A 21,235-nucleotide genomic window follows, 5' to 3' on the forward strand; every position below is an offset into this window, starting at 1 on the left:
CCTTTTAGTGCTACTCTGTGATGATTAAATCAATCAAGGAGAAAGCTTGGTTAATAAGAAAAAGAAGTTCTGGAAAAACCTAGGGATTTTGGACTTTGGTGTGGTCCAGCGGTTGAGAGTCTGCCTGCCAATGCAGAGGGTGTGGGTTTGATCCCTGGTCTGGGAAGATCCCACATACCGTGGGGCAACTGGGCCCACGTGTCACAACTACTGAAGCCCTTGCGCCCTAGAGCTTGTGCAACGAGAAGCCACTTCATTGAGAAGCCCACGACAGCAACCAGAGAGTAGCCCCTGCTTGGGGCAACTAGAGAAAGCCAGGGCACAGCAACAAAGACCCAGCACAGCCAAAATCAAATAAATATTAAAAAAGAGAAAATCTAGGGACTTATTAGCCTTAATATTAACATATAAGGACTTAACATATAAGTAACATATTGTACTGAATGTAACCCAATAGGTTCTTTGGTATGGCATGGAGTGGTTGAGGAGAACCCATGGTTAATAGCAAACATTCTGGATTTCAAGGCCTGGGTTTGATTTCTGGTTCTACCATTTAATAGGGATGTTGGCCTTGGGCAAATCACTTTACCTCTCTGAGCCTGTTACCTCATGGTAAAAGAGTGACGGTAGTGGTAACTACTTTATAGGGTTGTTATGAAGACTGAATGAATGACTTAGTACCCTTAAAAAGCACTTAGAATATTGTTTGGCATCTAAGCACAGTACACATTCTCATGGTCATTCTTTTTTTTTTCTTGTAGATAGAGCTGACTTCCAAGTAGTTTTTCCACACTTGGTGGCTAGGGAAAAAGATTCATGGGGGTAGTATACACCCTTCCCCCCATCAGGATACATATATAAAGCTTTGCTTGAAGTCCTTGAATTAAGCTATTTTTTCAATTCTCATTTATTGAGAAAGCATCTTAAAAAATATCTAGTGTTCATGGAATTGATGTCAAAAGCCAAGTAAGCACTATTTCCCTGAAGAAGTATCTCAGCCATTGCCCTGGGATGGTTTTAGAGCAAGCGATCTACTGCTGAAAGCTCTGCCTTTGGTATCACTGGTTATTAAAAGCCTCATGACACTTAACTAAGACAAAATTATTCATCTCTATTTCTTGGCAAAGGTTCAAATATGAGAATAAATTCCCTTTAAGTGGTTAGAGCATTTATAGTTCCCCTGGCCTGATGCTTTTAAGTAGTTTTGTTTTACTGGAGGAGGACTTTCTTCAGGTACCTATAGAAGATGAAACACTTGTTAGTCACAGGCTTAGTGTTGAGTCAATCACATTTCAGAAATACACCTGGCCTTTGGCTTTTGGTTTCTAATGCATTCCTTTTGTAAATTGACAGAATTCCTTTGTCATTTTAAAATCGTTTAAAGTCTTCATGTTCATCTCTTCCTTGTGAGAAACTCTCCTGAGCACTTTTGCCTGAGTAAATCTTTGAGAAATGTTTTTAAAATTAGAGAAGTGGTAAAGCTCAGAAGGGCCCTTATAGATAAAAAGTACAAAAGCAAAATATGATGCTAACGGGTAATAAGAGAAGAAACTGGATTTTACTGCCAAAGCAAGGACGTTATACTGTTTACATGTACTTTTTATGACTTCTAAATTCTTTCAGAAAATCGTAATACTAACGAAAAATATTCCGAAGTGGCAACATAAAACAATTTTTAAAAAGTAGCTTCTCCTGTACACTCTTTTAAAACTAAGTGCTATCGAGCCTCACAATTGAGATCTTTAAGTATAATTTCTTTTTTTTTTTGTATTTTGTATTGTGCCCAGATACCATTTCATGCAATTCAAATACAAATTCCTATGCATTGAAGACCTTGATTTACAGGGAAGTATTTCATCTTAGTTCTAGTTGGTATTTCTCATATCTTGTCTTCTCTGAGCTCTTCTTTTCATCAGACTGTTGGTCCCAGGAATGGATGGGGAGAGGGAGGTCGGGTTTCGTTTTGTTTCCTTGCTCCAGGCAACGCCGCTAGGGTGTTTCTCCAGCTAGGGCCGCGTGGACAGCGGCTCAGCCGCCGGGCGGGTGAGGCCGGTGGCGTCGCGCGGGGGCGTGGCTTAACCACGGAGCAGGGCCTGCCCACGGAGAGGGGGCGGGGCCTGTCCTCGGAGAGCGACCCACGGGCGAGTCTCAGGTTGGCAGCTGGCAGTGCAGCCCGCGGCGACCGCGGCGGTGGCCAGAGCCGAATGCTCGCGGGCTCCGTGCGGCTCCAGCCGTTGTCCTCGCTCGCGCCGCGCCATCTCGCTCCCGCCGGAGAGGGAGACCCGGCGGCGCTCTGCCCGAGAACACCGCGGTCCGTCTCGGGGCACCTTAGAGGAGAAGGTGAAGCCGGGGTCCCAGAGCGGCCGGACTCCCGCCCGCCGCCGGATCGCACCGCTGAGCCTTTTCCAGCGTCTGCAGCGCTGGGCACGCGGGGAGAGTGGGGTCCGCGGCGAGGGAAGGAGTGACTGGGACACCGAAGATGAGCGCGCAGACCTGGCGCGTGGGCTCTCAATGTCTCCTCCTGCTGGCTCTCGTGGGGTCTATCCGAAGCGAGGGCGTGCAGAGCTGCGAAGAAGTTCGGAAACTTTTCCAGGGGCGCCTGGTGGGACCTGTCAAGGGGCTGCCGGATTCACCGCGGGCAGGTAAGGCGCGGACCGTGGGAGAGGGCTGGGAGCCTGGGCACGGGCTGGGGCGTCCGGAGCGCGGACCCTGCACTGCTCAAGCTCTCGGAATGGCCTTTCGTGGGAGAAGTTGACCTTTCAGGTCCTCCGACCGCACAAGGTGCCTCCCGGAGAAGGGCGGTGTGACCATCCCGAGTGCAGCGCAGCTCCGGGAGCTCCAGGACTCCGCCTGCTGCTGAGCCGAGCTCCGGGCGTTCGCTTCCCGCCCGGCTCCCTTAGTCTCACTGATGCGATGCAAGAGGCCAGCAGAGCTGACAGCGGGGGACAGCGCTGCCTGACCGCGATTCTTTTACGAGTGGGAACTTCCCCAGTGCCCCGCCGGGGGGCCTTGGTTTGCTGCTTTCTTCCACGGTAGATGGAGTTGGGTTGGTCGCTCCAAGTTTGATACTAAAAACACAAACCTGCATTATCCTCCTTTGCTGGAGAATGGGGTACTGACCAGGGCGGCCGGTGTCCTTTGTTATGAGGACTCGGACCCTGTGCACTCACCCTGGTGTAACTCTGAGCCCCGCTCTTTATGCCTGGGCATCAAGTCCCTCCTTGCAGGTACCAACTCAGTGTGCCTCTCGGAACCATTGTGTCGTTGCAACGCCTGAACGATGTGCTGGCAACAGGCGATCAAACAGAGTGCACCGGGGAGCCACTTAACACGGCTGAGATTTACCAGACAGAGATTGAAGGGGAAGGAATACAGTGAGTGTGGCCAGTGTGGATTCTGCTTCTTGCGTGCGCCTGCACCTTTACCAGCTATTCGGCGCCCGCTCCGTGCTTCTGCGGGCGGATTTCCAGTAACATTCGGTCTGGAAGAACAGATCTTAGTTATTAAACGCAACAGCAGGTGTCTGGAGTTAAGATCTTACTGGAGCAGTGCACCTAATTACGAGGCTAATTGCCAAATGCTGTGAGCTTATTGGCTGGACAGTGAACTTGTGGAGGATGCTTGGATCTAAATCTGTTCTCCTCTGCCTGTGTAGGGTGAGGAGACTTGCTGCTAGCTCTGGGGAGCCGTAGCTCTTTCGCTTGATTTCTTTGCTGGTTATCAACTCCGTTCTAGAGTCATCCCACAAGGAGAATCTGAGCATTTGGGCACAGTGAATCCATTTTAGTTTACATGACTAGTTTTTTAAGCAAACACACAAATATGTATTTGGATACCTGTTCAGTACTAGGCACTTTTACTAGTTGAAACAGCATAGATGCTCTCAGCTTAGGGCAGTTCTGTCCTCAAAGGATACCACCCCCTTTGTAAACCGGTCGTTTCATTTCAGTACATTTGTTTCATTAAAAAAACAAAAACAAAAAACCTCACTTGCCAGTAGCTAAAGCAGCTCAAGTGACTGTGTGTGTTAGGGCGGCAGGGGTGGGGGCGTGGCATTGAGCTGTGAAATCCTCAGCTGAATAATTAGATTCCACCCCCATCCCATAATTTTGGCTGATACGTTCACAAATGTGGACAGTTAAGGACTTGATTTCTCCACCCCTCTCATATCTCAGTGTTTCCGGTACTTGCTAAATGTAATAGAGTGACTAGAAGGTATTGCAGTTATAGAACCCTGTGTGTGTTTCATCTCTTTAGAAGAAGAACTTTGCAGAGTATCATCACTGGCATAACGTTTTACTGAAACTGAAGCTGGGCCCTACAGAGAAGGAAATCGTACTTATTTGTGTTTGATACACATGGCACAAAAAAGAGCCAGGATGGCAGGCATCTTCTTTTCTAAGACATTCTGGTTTGTTTCCCCATTGCTAGTACTTTCTTTATCTGTGACTTAAGGCGATGGAGGGGTCATAGAAGCACCTTCTGAGGGGGCCATGCAGGGCTGAACTCAGGGACATCAATAGTGCTGCTGAAAAGAAGTGCTGAATTCCTTTGACATTTGCAGTAAGAAAAAGTCACATGAAAGTATTATTCTGAATCAGAATCACCCAATAACAAGCACTCACATCTGAACTTGATATAATTCTGAATTTTTTGTTTCTCTACTATTGATTACTTTTTATTTGAATAATTACATTAAACTGTTTCTTTAAACATCGATGTCTCTTATCTTTCCACTAAATTTTTTTTCATTTCCCCATTTGAGTGAATCGCACATACCACATGGCTCATAAATGCTTTTCTTTATTTTTGTATTTATATATGATCTATAACATTTAATTTGATTGAGTATAGTAGTTGAACCTTATTTTCTAAAATTATCCTCAATCTCAAGAGAAAACATAGTTAATATCTACATAGTCATTCTCACATAAGAATAGAAATACTAATATTTTTGTTGGCAAGTACATGTATTTAGCACATAGACTTTCATTGACTAAAGCTAGTTCATTTAAATTTGATATTTGTTTTTCTTGAAAGTTAATTTTTTTTTTTTTTTTTTAGTGCTTTCTTGCATTTCTTGTCTACAAGTGGTTAATTCCTGAGACGCCTGGCCAAAATGCCATTTAAAAAATATAAGCTGGTAGAATAACTTCTTACAGTGTCATCCTATATTTGTGACTTTTAAATCTTCTGAAAACTATGTTACCCAATTTGAAATTACTAAAAGGGTGAGAACAGCCATTTAAGCTGTTTCTCAGATTCCACTCACCTTTGTTCTCTACCCTGCTCCAATTCTTTTAAGCCTATTGAGCTCCTAAGGATGTTTGGATGAGAAATGTAAAAAAGGAGAGAAGGTGTAAATGTGATTAGAATTACAGATTTCCCTGTGTTCTGATTTTATTTCCTAAGTAGTAGTCAAGGTGCCCTTTGCTCTTATTTGTTTTGTTCAGAAAAGAACTGTTAGTGAAAGTGTCTTTTAAAGGTCCTTTTATTTTTATTTTATTTATTGGGAAGGAGGGATAATGTTTTCCCATTGAAATTCTCTTCACACAGGCGTTGTTTTCCTTTTTTAAAGAAGATAATTCAGAAAGGAGAAGCTTATAAAAATCCAAGGCTAACTTCAGATAATTTATATACCAACTAGTTTTTAAAATGTGAATTTTCCTTGATACAGAGAGTAGCTTGTGCAAGGTGACTTTTTCTTGGTAGCTTTGGCTGTAAATGGGATAGTAAAAATAAACTTGGTATGGCAATATTAAATTTTAATATTATCAGACACTTTAAATAGTGCTCTATAGTTTGTATTTTTTAACTGCTTTCATTATAATCCAATCTTATATTGTCTTCGAGGTCAGTATTGTTGCATACTCATGCCCAAGAAAAACAATCTACCTGGTGATCTTAGAGTTTGGAATTACAGACATTTGGATTCAAAACTAGGCCCTGGCACCCGTAGCTCTGTGACTGAGGTACACCAGTTAGCCTTTTTGAACCTCTGTTTTCTCACCTGTAAAATGGGAATATTGGTTCTTAAAGGCTTGTTGCATAAATGTAATGAAATAATACATGTATATAAAATAGCACGAATCCAGGCACATAGTAAGTGCTCAAAAATGTGTTGCTGTCATTACAGTTTTTTATTTAGTGTCCTGATTGTAACTGGACTTGAGCTTTAAGGGTGAAATTTTAGTTTTGGATGTCTATAAATCAGAACTCTTTTTAAAAAGATAAGAACCAGTTTTTTAAAAGTCACTAATGAAAAAAAAAGTCACATGATTGTTTCTAAAATTGGGAAATATGTCTCTATCTGAAATGATACTTATTAGGTTATGGTGAAATTTTGTTTCTTTTCACAAACTAATGGAAACTCGAAGAAACCTATCTGAGATGGTAGTTATTAGATTATGGTGAATGTTTTGTTTCTTTTGTGAACTAATGGACACTATAAGAAAGAAAGCTATCTGAAATGGTAACAGGTTATGGGGAGTATTCTGTTTCTTTCTGTGGACTAAGGGGGACCCTAAGAAAGAAAACAGGCTGCATTGTGCCACTGCTCACTGTAACACCCATAGCCACCTGGTGTATATACTCAGAGAGGCGGAGGAGTGTGGGTGAGGTGGCTTTTATGCCATCACACAATTAGATGACTGATGGCCACAGTCACTCATTGACAGTAATCTCAAACTGGGACTCTTGTTTCTTGTGAACTAACACCCCTTTTGCTGCTTGCGCAGCATGGTTATGGTGATCCAAAGCCATGAAAGGGATCCACAGACTGAGGTCAAGGCAGATTATTAATATCAGGATTGCCCTGTACTGAAACTCACCAGCCAAGAACCACAAGAAACAAGATGAGAGTCAAACAAACTAGGTCTTACTTGCTACAGCAAGGGAGATCGTGCAGCTCAGGAACTGTGGGTGCCTTGGTAAGAGGCAGTTGAGAGGGACCTTTTATAGGATCTGGCCTTGTGCTGGGTAATTACAAGGGTTTAAGGAAGCAGGGCAATTCAGGAATTGGGCGTCATCATAACTCACCTAGGTGTTAGGAAGATTAAGATGACGGGGGTGGATGGGTAAAATAGACAGCTAGTGGGAACCTCCTGTATGGCCCAGGAAACTCAGCTCAGTGCTCTGTGATGACCTAGAGGAGTGAGATAGGGGAGTGGGACGGAGGTTCTGGAGGGAGGGAATATATGTATACATACAGCTGATTCACTTCATTGTACAGCAAAAACCAACACAACATTGTAAAACAACTAAACCCCAATTTAAACAAAAAGATGAGAGTAGCTGTCTTTAATGAAGAAGCAGTGACACACTTGTTGGTTGGAAGAGGGGATGTTCAGTCGTTTTGTGGTTGTAGAGTCTCCTTGTGGCCATCCTGCTGCATCACAGGTCTCGGGTGGCTTTGTCCCATCATTGGTGTCTTATTCTGAGTAGGTTGTCTCTGTTGAGTTGTAAACATCAAGGCTTAGTTCCAGTGTCAGGGGAACTTGTCACTTTCTCCTCTGGAAAATCTAGTATGTGCCTTGATGCCTAAGAAAATGATATGTTTCTTTTTTTTTTTTTTTAATTTAGGCTTTTAGTGAAGCTTAATAATGGGGAAGCAAGTACAATTTTCTACTTTAGGACCGTAGATCATGACTGTCCATCAGAGCCTGAATTGTACTAATCACATCCTCTTCTCTCATAGTCAGTTTACTAGCAAATGTAGATGTTGTGTGCACCCCGGTCCCCTCTCCACCCCCCTTTATGCCAAGTGTCTAACATTCCATATTTATCTAATTGGCCTTAAGGAGGGGTGCAGTTTAGGGAACTTGAGAATGGCATTTTATAGTTATATGCTCCCCCCAACCATGATTCCACCTTGCTAGGACTTTCTAGAACATGAACTTTGGCTTGTCTGATAAGAACACCTTCTTGGTTTATATAGCATTTCTTTTATTATTAACTAGTATAAGACCAAGAGGAACATTTCAACAACCAGATGCTACACCTAAACAGGCATGATTTATAAATCAGTGGCCTCTTGATATAACTGTTCAAGAAACCACAAATCCATTTTGTTAAAATAGAGTCATGAGAGACTTCATTCATATGCTTTGTTGAAATGTATTGCAAACATGAAATCCAGTGTACTCAGTTAACTAACAAGAGCAATTTATTTTAATAGAGAGTAGCCATTGTCCATATCTACCTTTCTTTTATAAAAGCCTGCCCTTCAGTTAGAAGAAAAGACAAAAGCAATTGTGCTCTCAATTCTTCTGTTTTTCAGCTTTAGAAATCTCAAATTTCATCAATTATACTGCTAAAATCATCCTTAAATAATTAGTCATTCTTCTGCGAATCACGGAAAATTAACACAGCTTTTGATTAGCCTTATCAGGCTCACATACAGCTACCATGTAAGTTGAATGTATAATGCACCTTTACAGAAAGAAAATGAGATTTTTGTACTTTCATGGTTTTATGAAATAATCTACATTCTCTTGAAAATTTAAAATATTGAAAAGTACAAAGAAAGCAAAAATAATTATATTATCCAGAAATAACCACCAAAACCCCTTTGAATTATCTTTTTAACACCCTCATCAATCCTCTGCTTAGCACATACATAATTTTTGAATGAGCGTAGGATCACTTTATCTTTCTTTGTAACACACCTTTTCCAATGATAAATAGCCTTCCAAATATATATATTTTAGTGACTAAGATTCTACTGTACACTTAATTGAATTCTCTATTGCTATTGAAAATATACGTTTCCAGTATTTGCTACCATAAAATCACATGGCTAAGGACGTGAAAGGCAAATGTGCCAAACTCCTTCCTTACTCATAGCTTTGCAATCATATCATCTGCATTCATTCAGCTTTAGTGTTTTTCAGTGTCAGCACCATTGACCTGTGGGACTGGATAATTCTTTGTTGTTGGCCGTGGAGGGAGGTGCTGTCCTGTGGATTTCAGGTGCTTAGAAACTTCCCTGAACTTTACCCTCCTGGATGCCAGTAGCAATGCCTTGCCCTCTCCGGTTCGGATAATCAGAGATGTCTCTAGACATTGCCAAATGACCTAGAAGAAGCAGAACCATCCTGGTTGAGAACCATTGGCATAAATGTTCAACCTATGGATATATATAATGCATTACAAATGCATTATATAGCTGGTTGGTTTGCAAGCCTCAGGTCTCAGCTTAAGTGTCAGCTCTTAGAGAGGCCTTTCTCAGGTTTTGGGCTTCCCTGGTACCTCAGTGGTAAAGAGTCCATCTATCAATGCAGGAGATTCAGGAGACCTGGGTTCAATCCCTGGGTCAGGAAGATCCCCTGGAGGAGGAAATGGCAACCCATTCTAGTATTCTTGACTGGAAAATCCCATGGATAATGGAGCCTGGTGGGCTGGGGTCGCAGAGTCAAACACGACTGAGCACATGGACCACACGCACTTCCTTCTCATGCTTCATTGAACTCTGTTCCTCTTTGTTTCTTTCATGGCACTTGTCATGGTGCCGTATTTCTTTTCTTTTTATTGCTGATCTTTTACCACTAGATTGTGTGCATGAGGAGACTAGAAAATGTCTTCTGAGGCTGGGTTTATGGATACAAAACCTGTGCAGTCAGGGTCCCACACTCAGAAGGGCCACACGCTTGGTTTAATGCTCTGCTGTTTCCATCTTGGGGTTTGAATAAAGGGTCCCGGGTTTCCCTTTTGCCTTGGGCCCTGCTGATTATGTAGGCAGTCCAGTGGTGTGCCTTGTTCACTGTAGAATATCTGGTGCTCAGAACATGCCTGACACAGAATAGGAGTTGAAATGTTTGTTGAATACTTTAGTAAAGCTTCAAGTAAGTAAGTAAGTGAAAGTCATTTAGTCGTGTCTGACTCTTTGTGACCCTATGGAATACTCCATAGAATTCTCCAGGTCAGAATACTGGAGTGGGTAGCCTTTCCCTTCTCCAGGGGATCTTCCCAATCCAGGGATTGAATCCAGGTCTTCTACATTGCAGGCAGATTCTTTACCAGCTGAGCCACCAGGGAAGCCCAAAGCTTCAAGGAACTTCTTAATTAATCTTTTAAACCTCTCTGATTCTTAAGTTAAACTCTAGAAGTCAATTCATAACATTGAAGATTCTATTGATACAGTGATTTTTAAAAAAAAATTTTATGGTGTTATATGCTGCTGCTGCTGCTGCTGCTAAGTTGCTTCAGTCGTGTCCGACTCTGTGCGACCCCATAGACGGCAGCCCACCAGGCTCCCCCGCCCCTGGGGTTCTCCAGGCAAGAACACTGGAGTGGGCTGCCATTTCCTTCTCCAATGCATGAAAGTGAAAAGTGAAAGGGAAGTCGCTCGATTGTGTCCGACTCTTAGCGACCCCATGGACTACAGCCTACCAGGCTCCTCCATCCATTGGATTTTCCAGGCAAGGGTACTGGAGTGGGGTGTCATTGCCTTCTCCGATGGTGTTATATAAATAGGTTAAAAACTGGCCCCTATGTGTTTTACTTCTTCCTAACTTGGGACCAATAGTCCAAAGCCTACCAGTGCCAAATTCAAAACTTTACATATCCAATTGCTTTAAATATAACAAAAGTAAACATATTTTTGAGCCTGACTGCCTTGTATACCCCACAAAGCTGAACTCATTTGCTAGCCATTCATAAAACAAACTCTGGGGCTGAAAATGATCCCAGGTTGCTGCTGCCCTTCAAAGCTCTTTACTCAGAGACTTCACATCTTGTGCAAAGCAACCTGGACATGGGAGTTGTTGCTGTTCAGTCGCTCTGTCGTGTCTGACTTTTTGTGACCTCAAGGACTGCAACATGCCGGGCTTCCCTGTCCTTCATTCTTTCCTGAAGTTTGCTCAAACTCATGTCCATTGAATAAGTGATGCCATCCAACCATCTCATCCTTTGTCACCCGCTTCTCCTCCTGCAATTTCCGTCTCTCTGGGATTTTCCTTGTTTGCTTTCTTCTCTTCTGAGTGGTGGTCCTGTACCCCCGTCTTGCTGCATCTCTTCTCATGCAGCCTGTTAAAGTGGGACCCAAATAAAGCTCATTGTCATCTTGAGGTCCTTCTTTTCCTTGACCAACCCTAAAATCCTCACTTACCACATACACATTAGTATTTAGTTATTTCCAGTATAAGGTTGGGGCTCGAAGGAGCAATACCAGTTTTGAATGTATGTCTTGCCTTCTGCTAGACTATAGGGTACTTGAGAGCAGGAATTGTGATTGATTTTTGTTGTTGTTGTTGTTCTGTGACTAGGCCAAACATAATAGGTTGATTTTTGATTTTTAGAAGTAATCTTATATTCCTAGTTATGCAATAGGCTCAATTTATTGTGTTTAATTATTATTTTATGCCTGGTATTAATAGACTGAGAAATATAGAAAGTGAAGTTTTTAAAAATATATTCTGATCTGGGCTTCATTGTGTTGTTGAATTAATTGTTTACATAAAGTTAATATCTTCTTATGTAACTCTGGCACAAAAAGTGACCTAATGCTTTTGTTTAAATTTAAAGACATTTTTATCTACCTTAGCTAACATTTTTGAAATAGAGTAAATGAATTGCCAAACAAATGTCTAGAAGGATTCCTTAAATGCTCTGAAAGGGAAGGAAGATTATTTAACCTTTAAGGGGTTCATTTGCACTTGATATCATCATGTAGACAGTGTGACTGATCTCTTAGAACATTAATTGACTTATTACTGGGAGAATGCAGAAAAATAAAGGTGACCAACTATAATTTATATCTGGCTGTGGATTAGCTGATTTGTGTTTTATTTTAATGTATGTTTTGCGAAATTGTTTCTTTCCACAAGAAAATTGATAGTAAGGAACTAGAAGATGATTCAGTTTTTCCATCTCCTACTCTTGTCAATTCCACACTGGTAGAAAGTACAGATGATTTGACTATGGAATTATTCCTAAACTGGGAAGATCGTTTACTAAAAGACACTGACTTGGGGTCCAGATTCCATGTGACTAAGTTGAGTGACCACAGGCTTTCAGAAGAAGCATGAAAATAACTGCTGTTAAATCACAAAACATGATACATGGTAGAGGTATAACTCGTCTCTAAAGTATTCTAACAGTTCTAATTTTAGAATACTCATCTAGGCTCCAAGACTTTTTAATGATATCTTAGATTTTTTTTTTCTGTATAAATTGTGGTTGGTTATGTATTTATGATATTTCTTAGAATTAGTTTTAGGAAATTTTACTTAAGTAGAAGGATTACTTAAATCAGTGCTAATGAGATATGCACATTTTGATATGGTGTAGCTATTAACTTAAATATGTTTCAGATACAGTCATATTTAAAAGCTAGTAAACATTTCTTGTTTTATAATTTAAATTGTTTATTGCTCTTTTTAGGGTAATGGTTTTGAATTACCCTAAAGAGTAATTTTAGGGTAATTACCTGTGCTATGATAACTAGATTTACTTTACTTTTTAATGATTCTATATGGTAATATAATGAAATGATCTTTGGTAGCTATCTTTTTAGAGCTCATAGTCTTTTTCCTTTTCTAATAGTTTCAAGGGACTTTAGTTGGCATAAGTCCTTCAGTATAGTATTCATTTTGGGGGAAGCTAAGAACTGAGAAGAGAGTTGGATAAAAAGCATAACTAGACTGTGACTTCATTGATCAAATGAACATAGAAATTATTTCTGGATGTCCTTATTCATTGCATATATACTCTTTAAATGGGAGACTGTCAATATTAAATTACCTGTTGAGATTTATTTGCTTTTTGAGCAACTCTCTTATTTGGTAAGGTTTAGACCAAGTTACATTTTGTTCGTTTTCTTTTGATCATTGAAGCTGCCTGTGTTTAATGAGCTGAAACTGAAGTAGGTCAATAAAGTGAAGAGATTAATAGTCTGTTCTCCACCAGGCTTGGAATACATTTTACTCTGGGGGGAAAAGTCATTTCTAAAAAAGATTTTTTGATCAACTTAAAAGGTAAAGGAAATTGAAATAGCACTGACAGAGTAAAAAAGCTGAGGAATCCGTGAGTTTGTCAGAGCCCTCTTTATTTATCAGGCAAAGACACCTGTATCTGGATTTGAGGTTGTTAAATATTTAATTTATCTTTGGACATATCTTACAAAGAAAACAAGGAAAATGATAGGTATGACGGAATACTGAAAAGTTGGCATGGGATAAATAAATGGGAAATCAAGACATTTTAACTTACAATTTGTCCCATGTTATGGTCACATATTTTAGTGAACACTAGTGAATTTAGTTCTGAAATCACTGTATCTTTACTACATCACTTATGAACTATGTGACCTTCAGCAAAGAACTCAACTTCTCAAGGATAGTATGTAGTCTGTTCCTTTTCCCTTTCGTGTTCCCCTCCTGGCTCAGTGGTAAAGAACTCACCTGCCAATGCAGGAGATTCAGGTTCAATCCCTGGGTTGGGAAGATACCCTAAAGAAGGAGGTGGCAACCACTCCAGTATTCTTGCCTGGGAAACTGCATGAACAGAGGAGCCTGGTGGGCTACAGTCCCTGGGGTCACAAAAGAGTCAGACAGGACTTAGCGACTAAACAACAACAACAACTTTTCAGTAGTTGAGAACCACATGGTGTGGTGTCAAAGCTTTGTAAACTATAATATAATCCACAGTATTACAGTTATAATTCTTCAGTTCAGTTCAGTCGCTCAGTCGTGTCCAACTCTTTGTGACCCCATGAATCACAGCACGCCAGGTCCCCCGTCCATCACCAACTCTCAGAGTTCACCCAAACTCGTGCACTGAGTCTGTGATGCCATCCAGCCATCTCATCCTCTGTCGTCCCCTTTTCCTCCTGCCCCCAATCCCTCCCAGCATCAGGGTCTTTTCCAATGAGTCAACTCTTCACATGAGGTGGCCAAAGTATTGGAGTTTCAGCCTCAGCATCAATCCTTCCAATGAAATCCCAGGACTGGTCTCCTTTAGGATGGACTGGTTGGATCTCCTTGCAGTCCAAGGGACTCGCAAGAGTCTTCTCCCTACACTTAAAAAATTCTTTATATGAGATCAGGGAGCAGGCAAAGCAGAAATTCTTTCTCTTCATGCTAATAAAATGCTGAACTTTCAGATAATTTTCTTCCATCATTCACTCTCAAAGTATTGATCCTATACTCACAGAAACATAGTCCATCTTTTCATTCTTTAGTTTAGTTAATAAATTAATTTGTTATTTCTAGTTTAACTCTATGGTAAAATCTAATTTGTTTATTCATATTACATAGTGTAAAAACCAAAGACTGATCTTTTGTAAAATGATGTCACTGAAATTACTTCTATTAAGATCAAGAAGGAGGTGCTTTGCCTGGAAACATGCTGATTAAATGTGGTCAGGGAGAGGCTCTACAGCCTGTGATTGACACGGGGTCATTGCTATTGTTCAGTTGCTAAGTCCTGTCTGACTGTGAACCCATGGGCTGCAGCATGCTAGGCTTTCCTGTCCTTCACTATCTCCCAGAGTTTACTCAAACTCATGTCGATTGAGTCGGTGATGCCACCCAACCATCTCATCCTCTGCCACCCCCTTCTCCTCCTGCCCTGGATCTTTAAAGCCTCAGGGTCTTTTCTAATGAGCTGGCAGTTTACATCAGGTAGCCAAAATATTGTAGCTTCAGCTTCAGCATCAGTCCTTCCAATGAATATTCAGGGTTGATTTCCTTTAGGAATGATAGTTTGATCTCCTCGCTGACCATGGGACTCTCAAGAGTCTTCTCCAGCACCACAGTTCAAACGCATCAGGGGAGTAGGAGTTCGTTCTCTACTGCATTTTGTCACGGGCTTGCATGTTGTAGTGCTGCTGGGTGGTCTTTGTGTGTCTCCTGTGTGGGGGATGAGAACGTTTTTCCCATAGAAAATATACAAAGGTGGAGCATGCTGGAAAGTCTCTGCTTGCTCCTTTAGAGGGACTTTTCACCTTGCTCTGTTCCTGGATGACATCAAAGGCATTCTGGCCTCTGCCAAGCCATGGGAAGCAGTGGCTAGAGAAGACTGGGCAAGTGGATTGTGGTGTGTTTCAGGTCTCAGCTGGTGAGGTCCCTGAAGCCTAAGTCCCTTTACCTAAGCACACAGCTCCCTTCAGGTGACCTCACAGCTCTTTGGAGTTGGCTAACTTGGGTTGACCAAAAAGTTTGTTCAGATTGGTAAGCTGCAGAATGAACTTTTTGGCCACCCCAGTACTTTCTCCTCTCATCCCCTCTGAGGTAGGAAAAACTTCTCTACAGTTATTAGCTAGAGTTTTGCAGTATCCCTTGAAATTTTTCTATACCTTGCCCTTTATAACAAATTTATTAGATAATTCTGTTTGAGATACCAATTTATTTCCTTTCAAGATCCTTCCTGTGTGACAAAGCTTTACATACATTAGATATTTAAACCCACAGCTTTCAAAGATCATTTGATTTGTAATTAAAATGTACAGAAACATAAATCTGATCTAGAGTTGATTTATAAATGCTTTTAGAAGTTCTAATCAATGGTGATCTCTTTATTCATATTCAGGTGTCTCGTGATCCTGTTTCAGTTAATTGTTTCTTACCCTCTCCTTTCCCTCACTCCTTTTATGAAGAACACTGCTGCTGATGCTGCTAAGTTGCTTCAGTCATGTCCGACTCTGTGTGACCCCATAGACAGCAGCCCACCAGTCTCCCCAGTTCCCGGGATTCTCCAGCCAAGAACACTGGAGTGGGTTGCCATTTCCTTCTCCAATGCATGAAAGTGAAAAGTGAAAGTGAAGTCACTCAGTTGTGTCCGACTCTTAGCGACCCAAGGACTGCAGCCTACTAGGCTCCTTCGTCCATGGGATTTTCCAGGCAAGAGTACTAGAGTGGGGTGCCATTGCCTTCTCCAGTGAAGAACACTAATGCTGGCTAAATCTTTAGGTTTCAGTTGCAAATATAACTAAATAGATAACACTCCAAGATAAAACAGTAGTTTAATCCCCACTAAGTCCCGTAATTCAACCAACAACCAAATCTCATAGAATCTGTTGCACAGATGTTCCCATAATTTCTCTACCCACGACTGTTGCCACCACCGTGCTTTAAGCTCGTACCGTCTCATGGCTGGATCATTCAGTCAGCTTGCATCTACACTTGGTCCTTGCCAGTTCACTTCCCAATAGATTCTCTATGAAGGTAAATGTTATCTTTATTTCTCACGTTAAATCCTTCAAAGATTTCCCATTGCCTTTCTCTTAAGGAAAAAAAAAAGCAAAAACAACAAAAAAGTGATTCTGTTTTGATGTGTAACTTCTGTGTCATTAAAAAAATAAACATCTCAGTGAAATAAATGGGGGAAAACTCTATGACGTCTCATCTGTAATACACAGCAACCAAAAGGTTAGCATACTTAATCACGAATGAGCTGTCACAAATTGGTTACAAAGACACTAATATGAAAAATGAACATAAAGAGGAAATTCAAATGATTAAATGACTAATACGTAGATGATTAAGTCATAACATAGGAAAAACAATTTCTTAGAAATATCACATTGTCAAAGATTGAAAATACTGATATGTAACATTCTTGTGATTGTATTAGGAGCAAATATAGCACTCTCACCTGCAAATACTGAAAAAGGAGATTGATGAGATTGTCTCTACATGCAGGGGGAATTTTGCATATATTACTCAAAATTTGAATTCTGTATACCTTTTGCCTATCAATTCCAATTTATAGGAAAGTGTTCTAACAAAGCAATTGGACAAATTAAAACATATACAGATACGTATAATAAGCTGGTTTATTGTACTGAAAATCCACAGCTAATTAGTGCCTATTAAATGATAAATTATAAATAATCATGTGAACATTAAACCCAGATAGGTAAAGCTGTGTATCTAAAGAAGAACAATCATTTATGGCCCTATTGATAGGAAAAAGCAAATTTTGCCCTGACATAAAAAAAATAGAAGGAACCTATTTGCATATCAATTTATGTACAAACATACCCTAAATAATATGCAAAAAATACCATTAATAGTAAATAACATTGGAAGGTAGGGTTAGGATGAGAAAAGTTTAGAAGTAAAAATGTACTTTACAAATTTCTGTGTCCTTTAAATTCTTGAAAGAGATTTTTTTCAGTGATACAGATTTTTAATTTACCCCATGGTTAGTAATATTTATGAATGTATGTGACTCACATTTATGGGAACATTGAGATGAAGCTTTGCAATTCCACGATCTGCGTATCTCTGTATAATAATGACTTCAGGGTTCCTGGTTCAGTCAATGACAGCAATGAAAACAGGTGGGCCCAGTGCTTTCCATCTTGATGATCTTGATTTCTTTAGTATAGCTTATCATACCCTTCATGATCTGGCTGCTGCTTCTTTAGCTTCATATGCTGTTTTTTCTCTCCATTTGGAAAGGTTGGTTTTTGATTCTGAGCTACCATAAGTAATGTTGTTCCTCATCAGTTATTTCTGGAGGTACTGAGGTGGTCTAAATTAACTTCAGAGCCAGAAATGGTTTCTGAAGTTATCTCTGAACCAGGGTACTTGGTTATGGCCATGATTATTATTATTTTTTTTTATGGCCATGATTTTAAAGGCAAATAGAAACAACATTTCTCTTGGACTATTGTGACAGTCAGTTGGTTTATTGGTCTAATTCGTCTTCATTGGCAGTAATTTCCCATACCACTGAAAGGTGATATTTCTAAATGATAGAACCCGAGAACATTCCCTTCTAAATTAATTCAAATGTTCAGATTCAAGGGGCAGAAGCCCAACCGAAGCTGTCTGAAATTTAAAAAGGAATGCATTGGAAGTATTAGTATATTGAGGCATCTCAATGGACAGTGAAGATAAAGGAAGAACAAGGATTCACATGAGCTAAAGAAATGAAAATTGAGATGAGAATGTTTACAAATGTCTTACTCTTTGAGGTTACAGGCTTTTTTCCTGTTGTAAAGCAGCCATGTTCATGTAGTAGAAAATATGGCTGCCATATAGCTTCTCCCAAAGGAGAGAAACTGCCCAACTCTTTTTGGTATCTACCCTTTTATTGGTTATGAATCGAAAGAAGCCAGAGTCAAGTGCATTGAGCATCCTGTGACTGTCTCAAAGGGTGAGAGTTTATGAGTTCCGAAAAAGGTTAGTCTGAGACTTAGGAGGACCAGTGAGTTTGCTTTTGGTCAAGGTATTTGGAGGGCCTCTACACATTTTGCCAGCTGATCTTACATTGCTATTAGTGCATTCGATTAAACCAGAAAATTGAGAGTGGTAGGCACAGTGAAAGTGTAAAACTGGCAAAACTTTGCAGACTTGTTGAAGTGCCTGACCAGTAAAATGGGTTACTGGGTCACTGTGAGCTTCCCAGGTGGCTCAGTGGTAAAGAATCCCCCTGCCAGTGCAGAGGGTGCAAGAGAAGAGGGTTTGATCCTTGGGTTGGGAAGATCCCCTGGACAAGGAAATGGCAACCCACTCCAGTATTCTTGCTGGGGAAATCCCATTGACAGAGGAGCCTAGTGAGCTACAGTCCATGGGGGCAGCAAAAGAGTTAGACATGACTAAGCTTCTAAAAATTAAAAAAAATTGAAGTTCAAGAGTTCTCCAGGTAGAGGTAATCTTTTCCAAAAAGACTTTAACCACAGAAGAGGTAGTAACCTGTCTGCAAGGATTAGTGTGAGAACTGTTCAGTCCAATGATAGAACATACAGACCATGACTGAAATATGTTTTTATCCATTGGTTGGAAGGAGTTGTATGGAACCCATTTGTCAGACCTCAGATGGTCCATTAGCTTGTTTAAAATGTCTGGGAGCAGTGCTAACAAGCTTCCTGGGTTGTACTTGAGACAAGTGGCACAAATAAAGTAAATACTTTTTGTGGCCTTATTAATGTTTTCCCACCAAAATTGATTCATGAAAGCTATCATTTTATCAGTAGAGCAATGGTTTAATGCATGTATAGTGGTGAGAGTGAATTTTAGAGTCTTCGGTAAGATTGGGTTGTTATTTCATCCAAACCAGAGCTTTCTCTTTTAATCAAAGCAAAAATTGTTGAATTTTCAGTCTTGTCTTTTTATTTCCACCTGTGGACAATTGTTGGGCTTCTCTAGTCAGTTTTTCTAATTATAATTTGGGGAACTATCATGTTGGACCATGACAGAGGTTTGGCTGCCAGTGGTCCCTTTGAGGTCATCATTCCTTGAGGAAATATCAACAAGTTGATTTCCCTTAGGTTTCCAAGAGTCAGGTAAAAATAAGGCATCTAATAATTTCTAATAGGGCCCAATCTGGAGAAATGTTTCCCCAAGCCAATTAGGAGGCAGTATTGGGAGGAGCCTCCCTAGCTCCTCAGAGCCCATCGCTGAAAATTGGGAGGATGTTGGAGAGCTGGTTAGCGAGATGAAGGTGCCTAAGGTGCTTATTTTTAACAGGCTCTTTTCCAATGTCCTGGCTTTTTGCAAATAATAGGAGAAACTGGGAGGGTTTTGCTTCTGTTTAAGAGCCTGCATTTACTGGAGTTGAAGATTAAGAATTCTGGTGGTCTTCCTTTGAGGTGACTCATTTAGATTGTGAGAGAGCTGGTTCACCAAATTAACTTGATCTGAAATGGACATAGTTTTCCATTCCATCCTGGTCCTGTTCACTACAATGGAAAGGTCTTGGTTTCGCCCATTAATAGAGTTAAAAGCTACCTGGGTGAAATCAACATATGAAGGAAAACCAGAATTATTAAAAAAAACACAAACAATCTTTAAGTCAATCATAATGTTAATGAACAGGTTCATCAGATCTCTGTGTGCAGACTGACTTTTGCTCTAGTCCAGTAGTGTTTGGAAAAGCCCAAGGAATTTCTCTCTGAGGTTGCCTTCTGATTGCTTGAGTCTGATAATGTAATAAGTTAGGGGACTGATCTCCTGGTTGTAATTCTAGAGACCTTTCAGGATTTTGCTAATTGGTGTTTTTCATGCAGCGCTGGTCCTGGTCTTCATCAACAAACATATGAACTAGTTGTTATAACCAGATTGATAAGCTTGAATGACTGCATTAAATGTCTCAGTAAATCTGTGAGGATCATTGGTCACTTTGGGAAGACCAATTGTGGCTTGCAGTTCAGCTTTTCTTCTTAAAGAGATAAGAGAGAGGGTCAGGGCATGAGAACTCCCTTTTCTGGCATCCTGACCCTGTTTAATTGGTTTCTATTTGTTGTTTTCACAAATAACATGCTAGCTTGTTAACTTGCAAATAGGAAAAACTACCAGACCCTTCACACAGCTGTGCAACTTCACCTGGCATGTGGCATACATAGATTGTCCTGGTGTTTCATTTCAGCCACACCTCAGTGCTTTATTCCCCCCAATGGACCATATCTTTTCATCCATCTTGCCTTTTGTCACCTCTCTGTGGAATATCATTCCCCTTGCTTCTCTGCCTCCAATCTTATCTGACCAATCAGAGTTCAAATTTGTTTTGCTACTCATCAGTGTTGTAGACTTAGACAAATTTATAAGCTCACTTTTTCATTTATTAAATGGGAATATTTTCCTTTTTAAAAGACTTTTCATTTTGTTTGGGGATATAGCTGGCTTACAAAGTTGTGCTAGCTTCAGGTGAACGGTACAGGGACTCAGTCATACATATACATGCATCCATTCTCCCCCAAACTCCTCTCCCATCCAGGCTGCCACGTACATTGAGCACAATTTCATGTGCTACACAGTAGGCCCTTCTTGGTTATTCATTTTAAATATAGCAGTCTATACATGTCTATCCCAAGCTCCGTAACTATCTCTTTTTCCTGTCCTTCCCCCACCCCTCTGTAACCATAATTTCATTCTCTAAGTCTGTGAGTGTCTTTCTTAGACGGGAATATTTTCCACCTGTATTTTTTTGGTAAGGATACTATAAGGCATCTATTAAAAATTATTCAAGATAAAGCTCCAAATCTCCTCTGACTCTCCTGTCTTATCTCTCCAAGAAGAGAAAATCATTTTTTCTTCTGTGATCCCATAGAACTTGGTATGTACTTCTGTCATAGCACTTTGTCACATTAATTAAATTTTTTGCAAATGTGTCTCCCCCTGGATTGAGCCCTGTGGGGATAAAACTGCATTCTCTCCTTGGTATCCTTAATAACTATCACAGCATCTTGTACAGAACAGGTGTTTAATCAATATTTGATGAATTCATTTGATTTATTAATCAAAATAAGGAACAGGAAATTACTCTGCAATTTAGCACAGGTGGAAGG

General features: G+C 40.5%; 1 protein-coding gene across 11 annotated transcripts in view; it reads left to right on the top strand.

The window, feature by feature from the left end:
* Positions 1-537: 537 nt before the first annotated feature.
* Positions 538-21,235, top strand: part of GPC5 (glypican 5) — a 1,583,243-nt gene continuing 1,562,545 nt past the window's right edge. For all 11 annotated transcript variants that reach the window (XR_015138295.1, XR_015138296.1, XR_015138297.1 and 8 more), the window contains exon 1: positions 538-2,642. Coding sequence is in view for 8 of the 11 variants with exons in the window: in XM_086330176.1 (XP_086186302.1) it covers positions 2,480-2,642 (163 nt within the window). In the remaining 3 variants the exon portion in view is untranslated. The remainder of the gene's footprint in view (positions 2,643-21,235) is intronic.

Source organism: Bos grunniens, chromosome 12 (genome assembly GCF_055505025.1).
Source record: "Bos grunniens cultivar Pamir isolate PY7600 chromosome 12, Bosgru_T2T1.0, whole genome shotgun sequence".
NCBI lineage: Eukaryota > Metazoa > Chordata > Mammalia > Artiodactyla > Bovidae > Bos > Bos grunniens.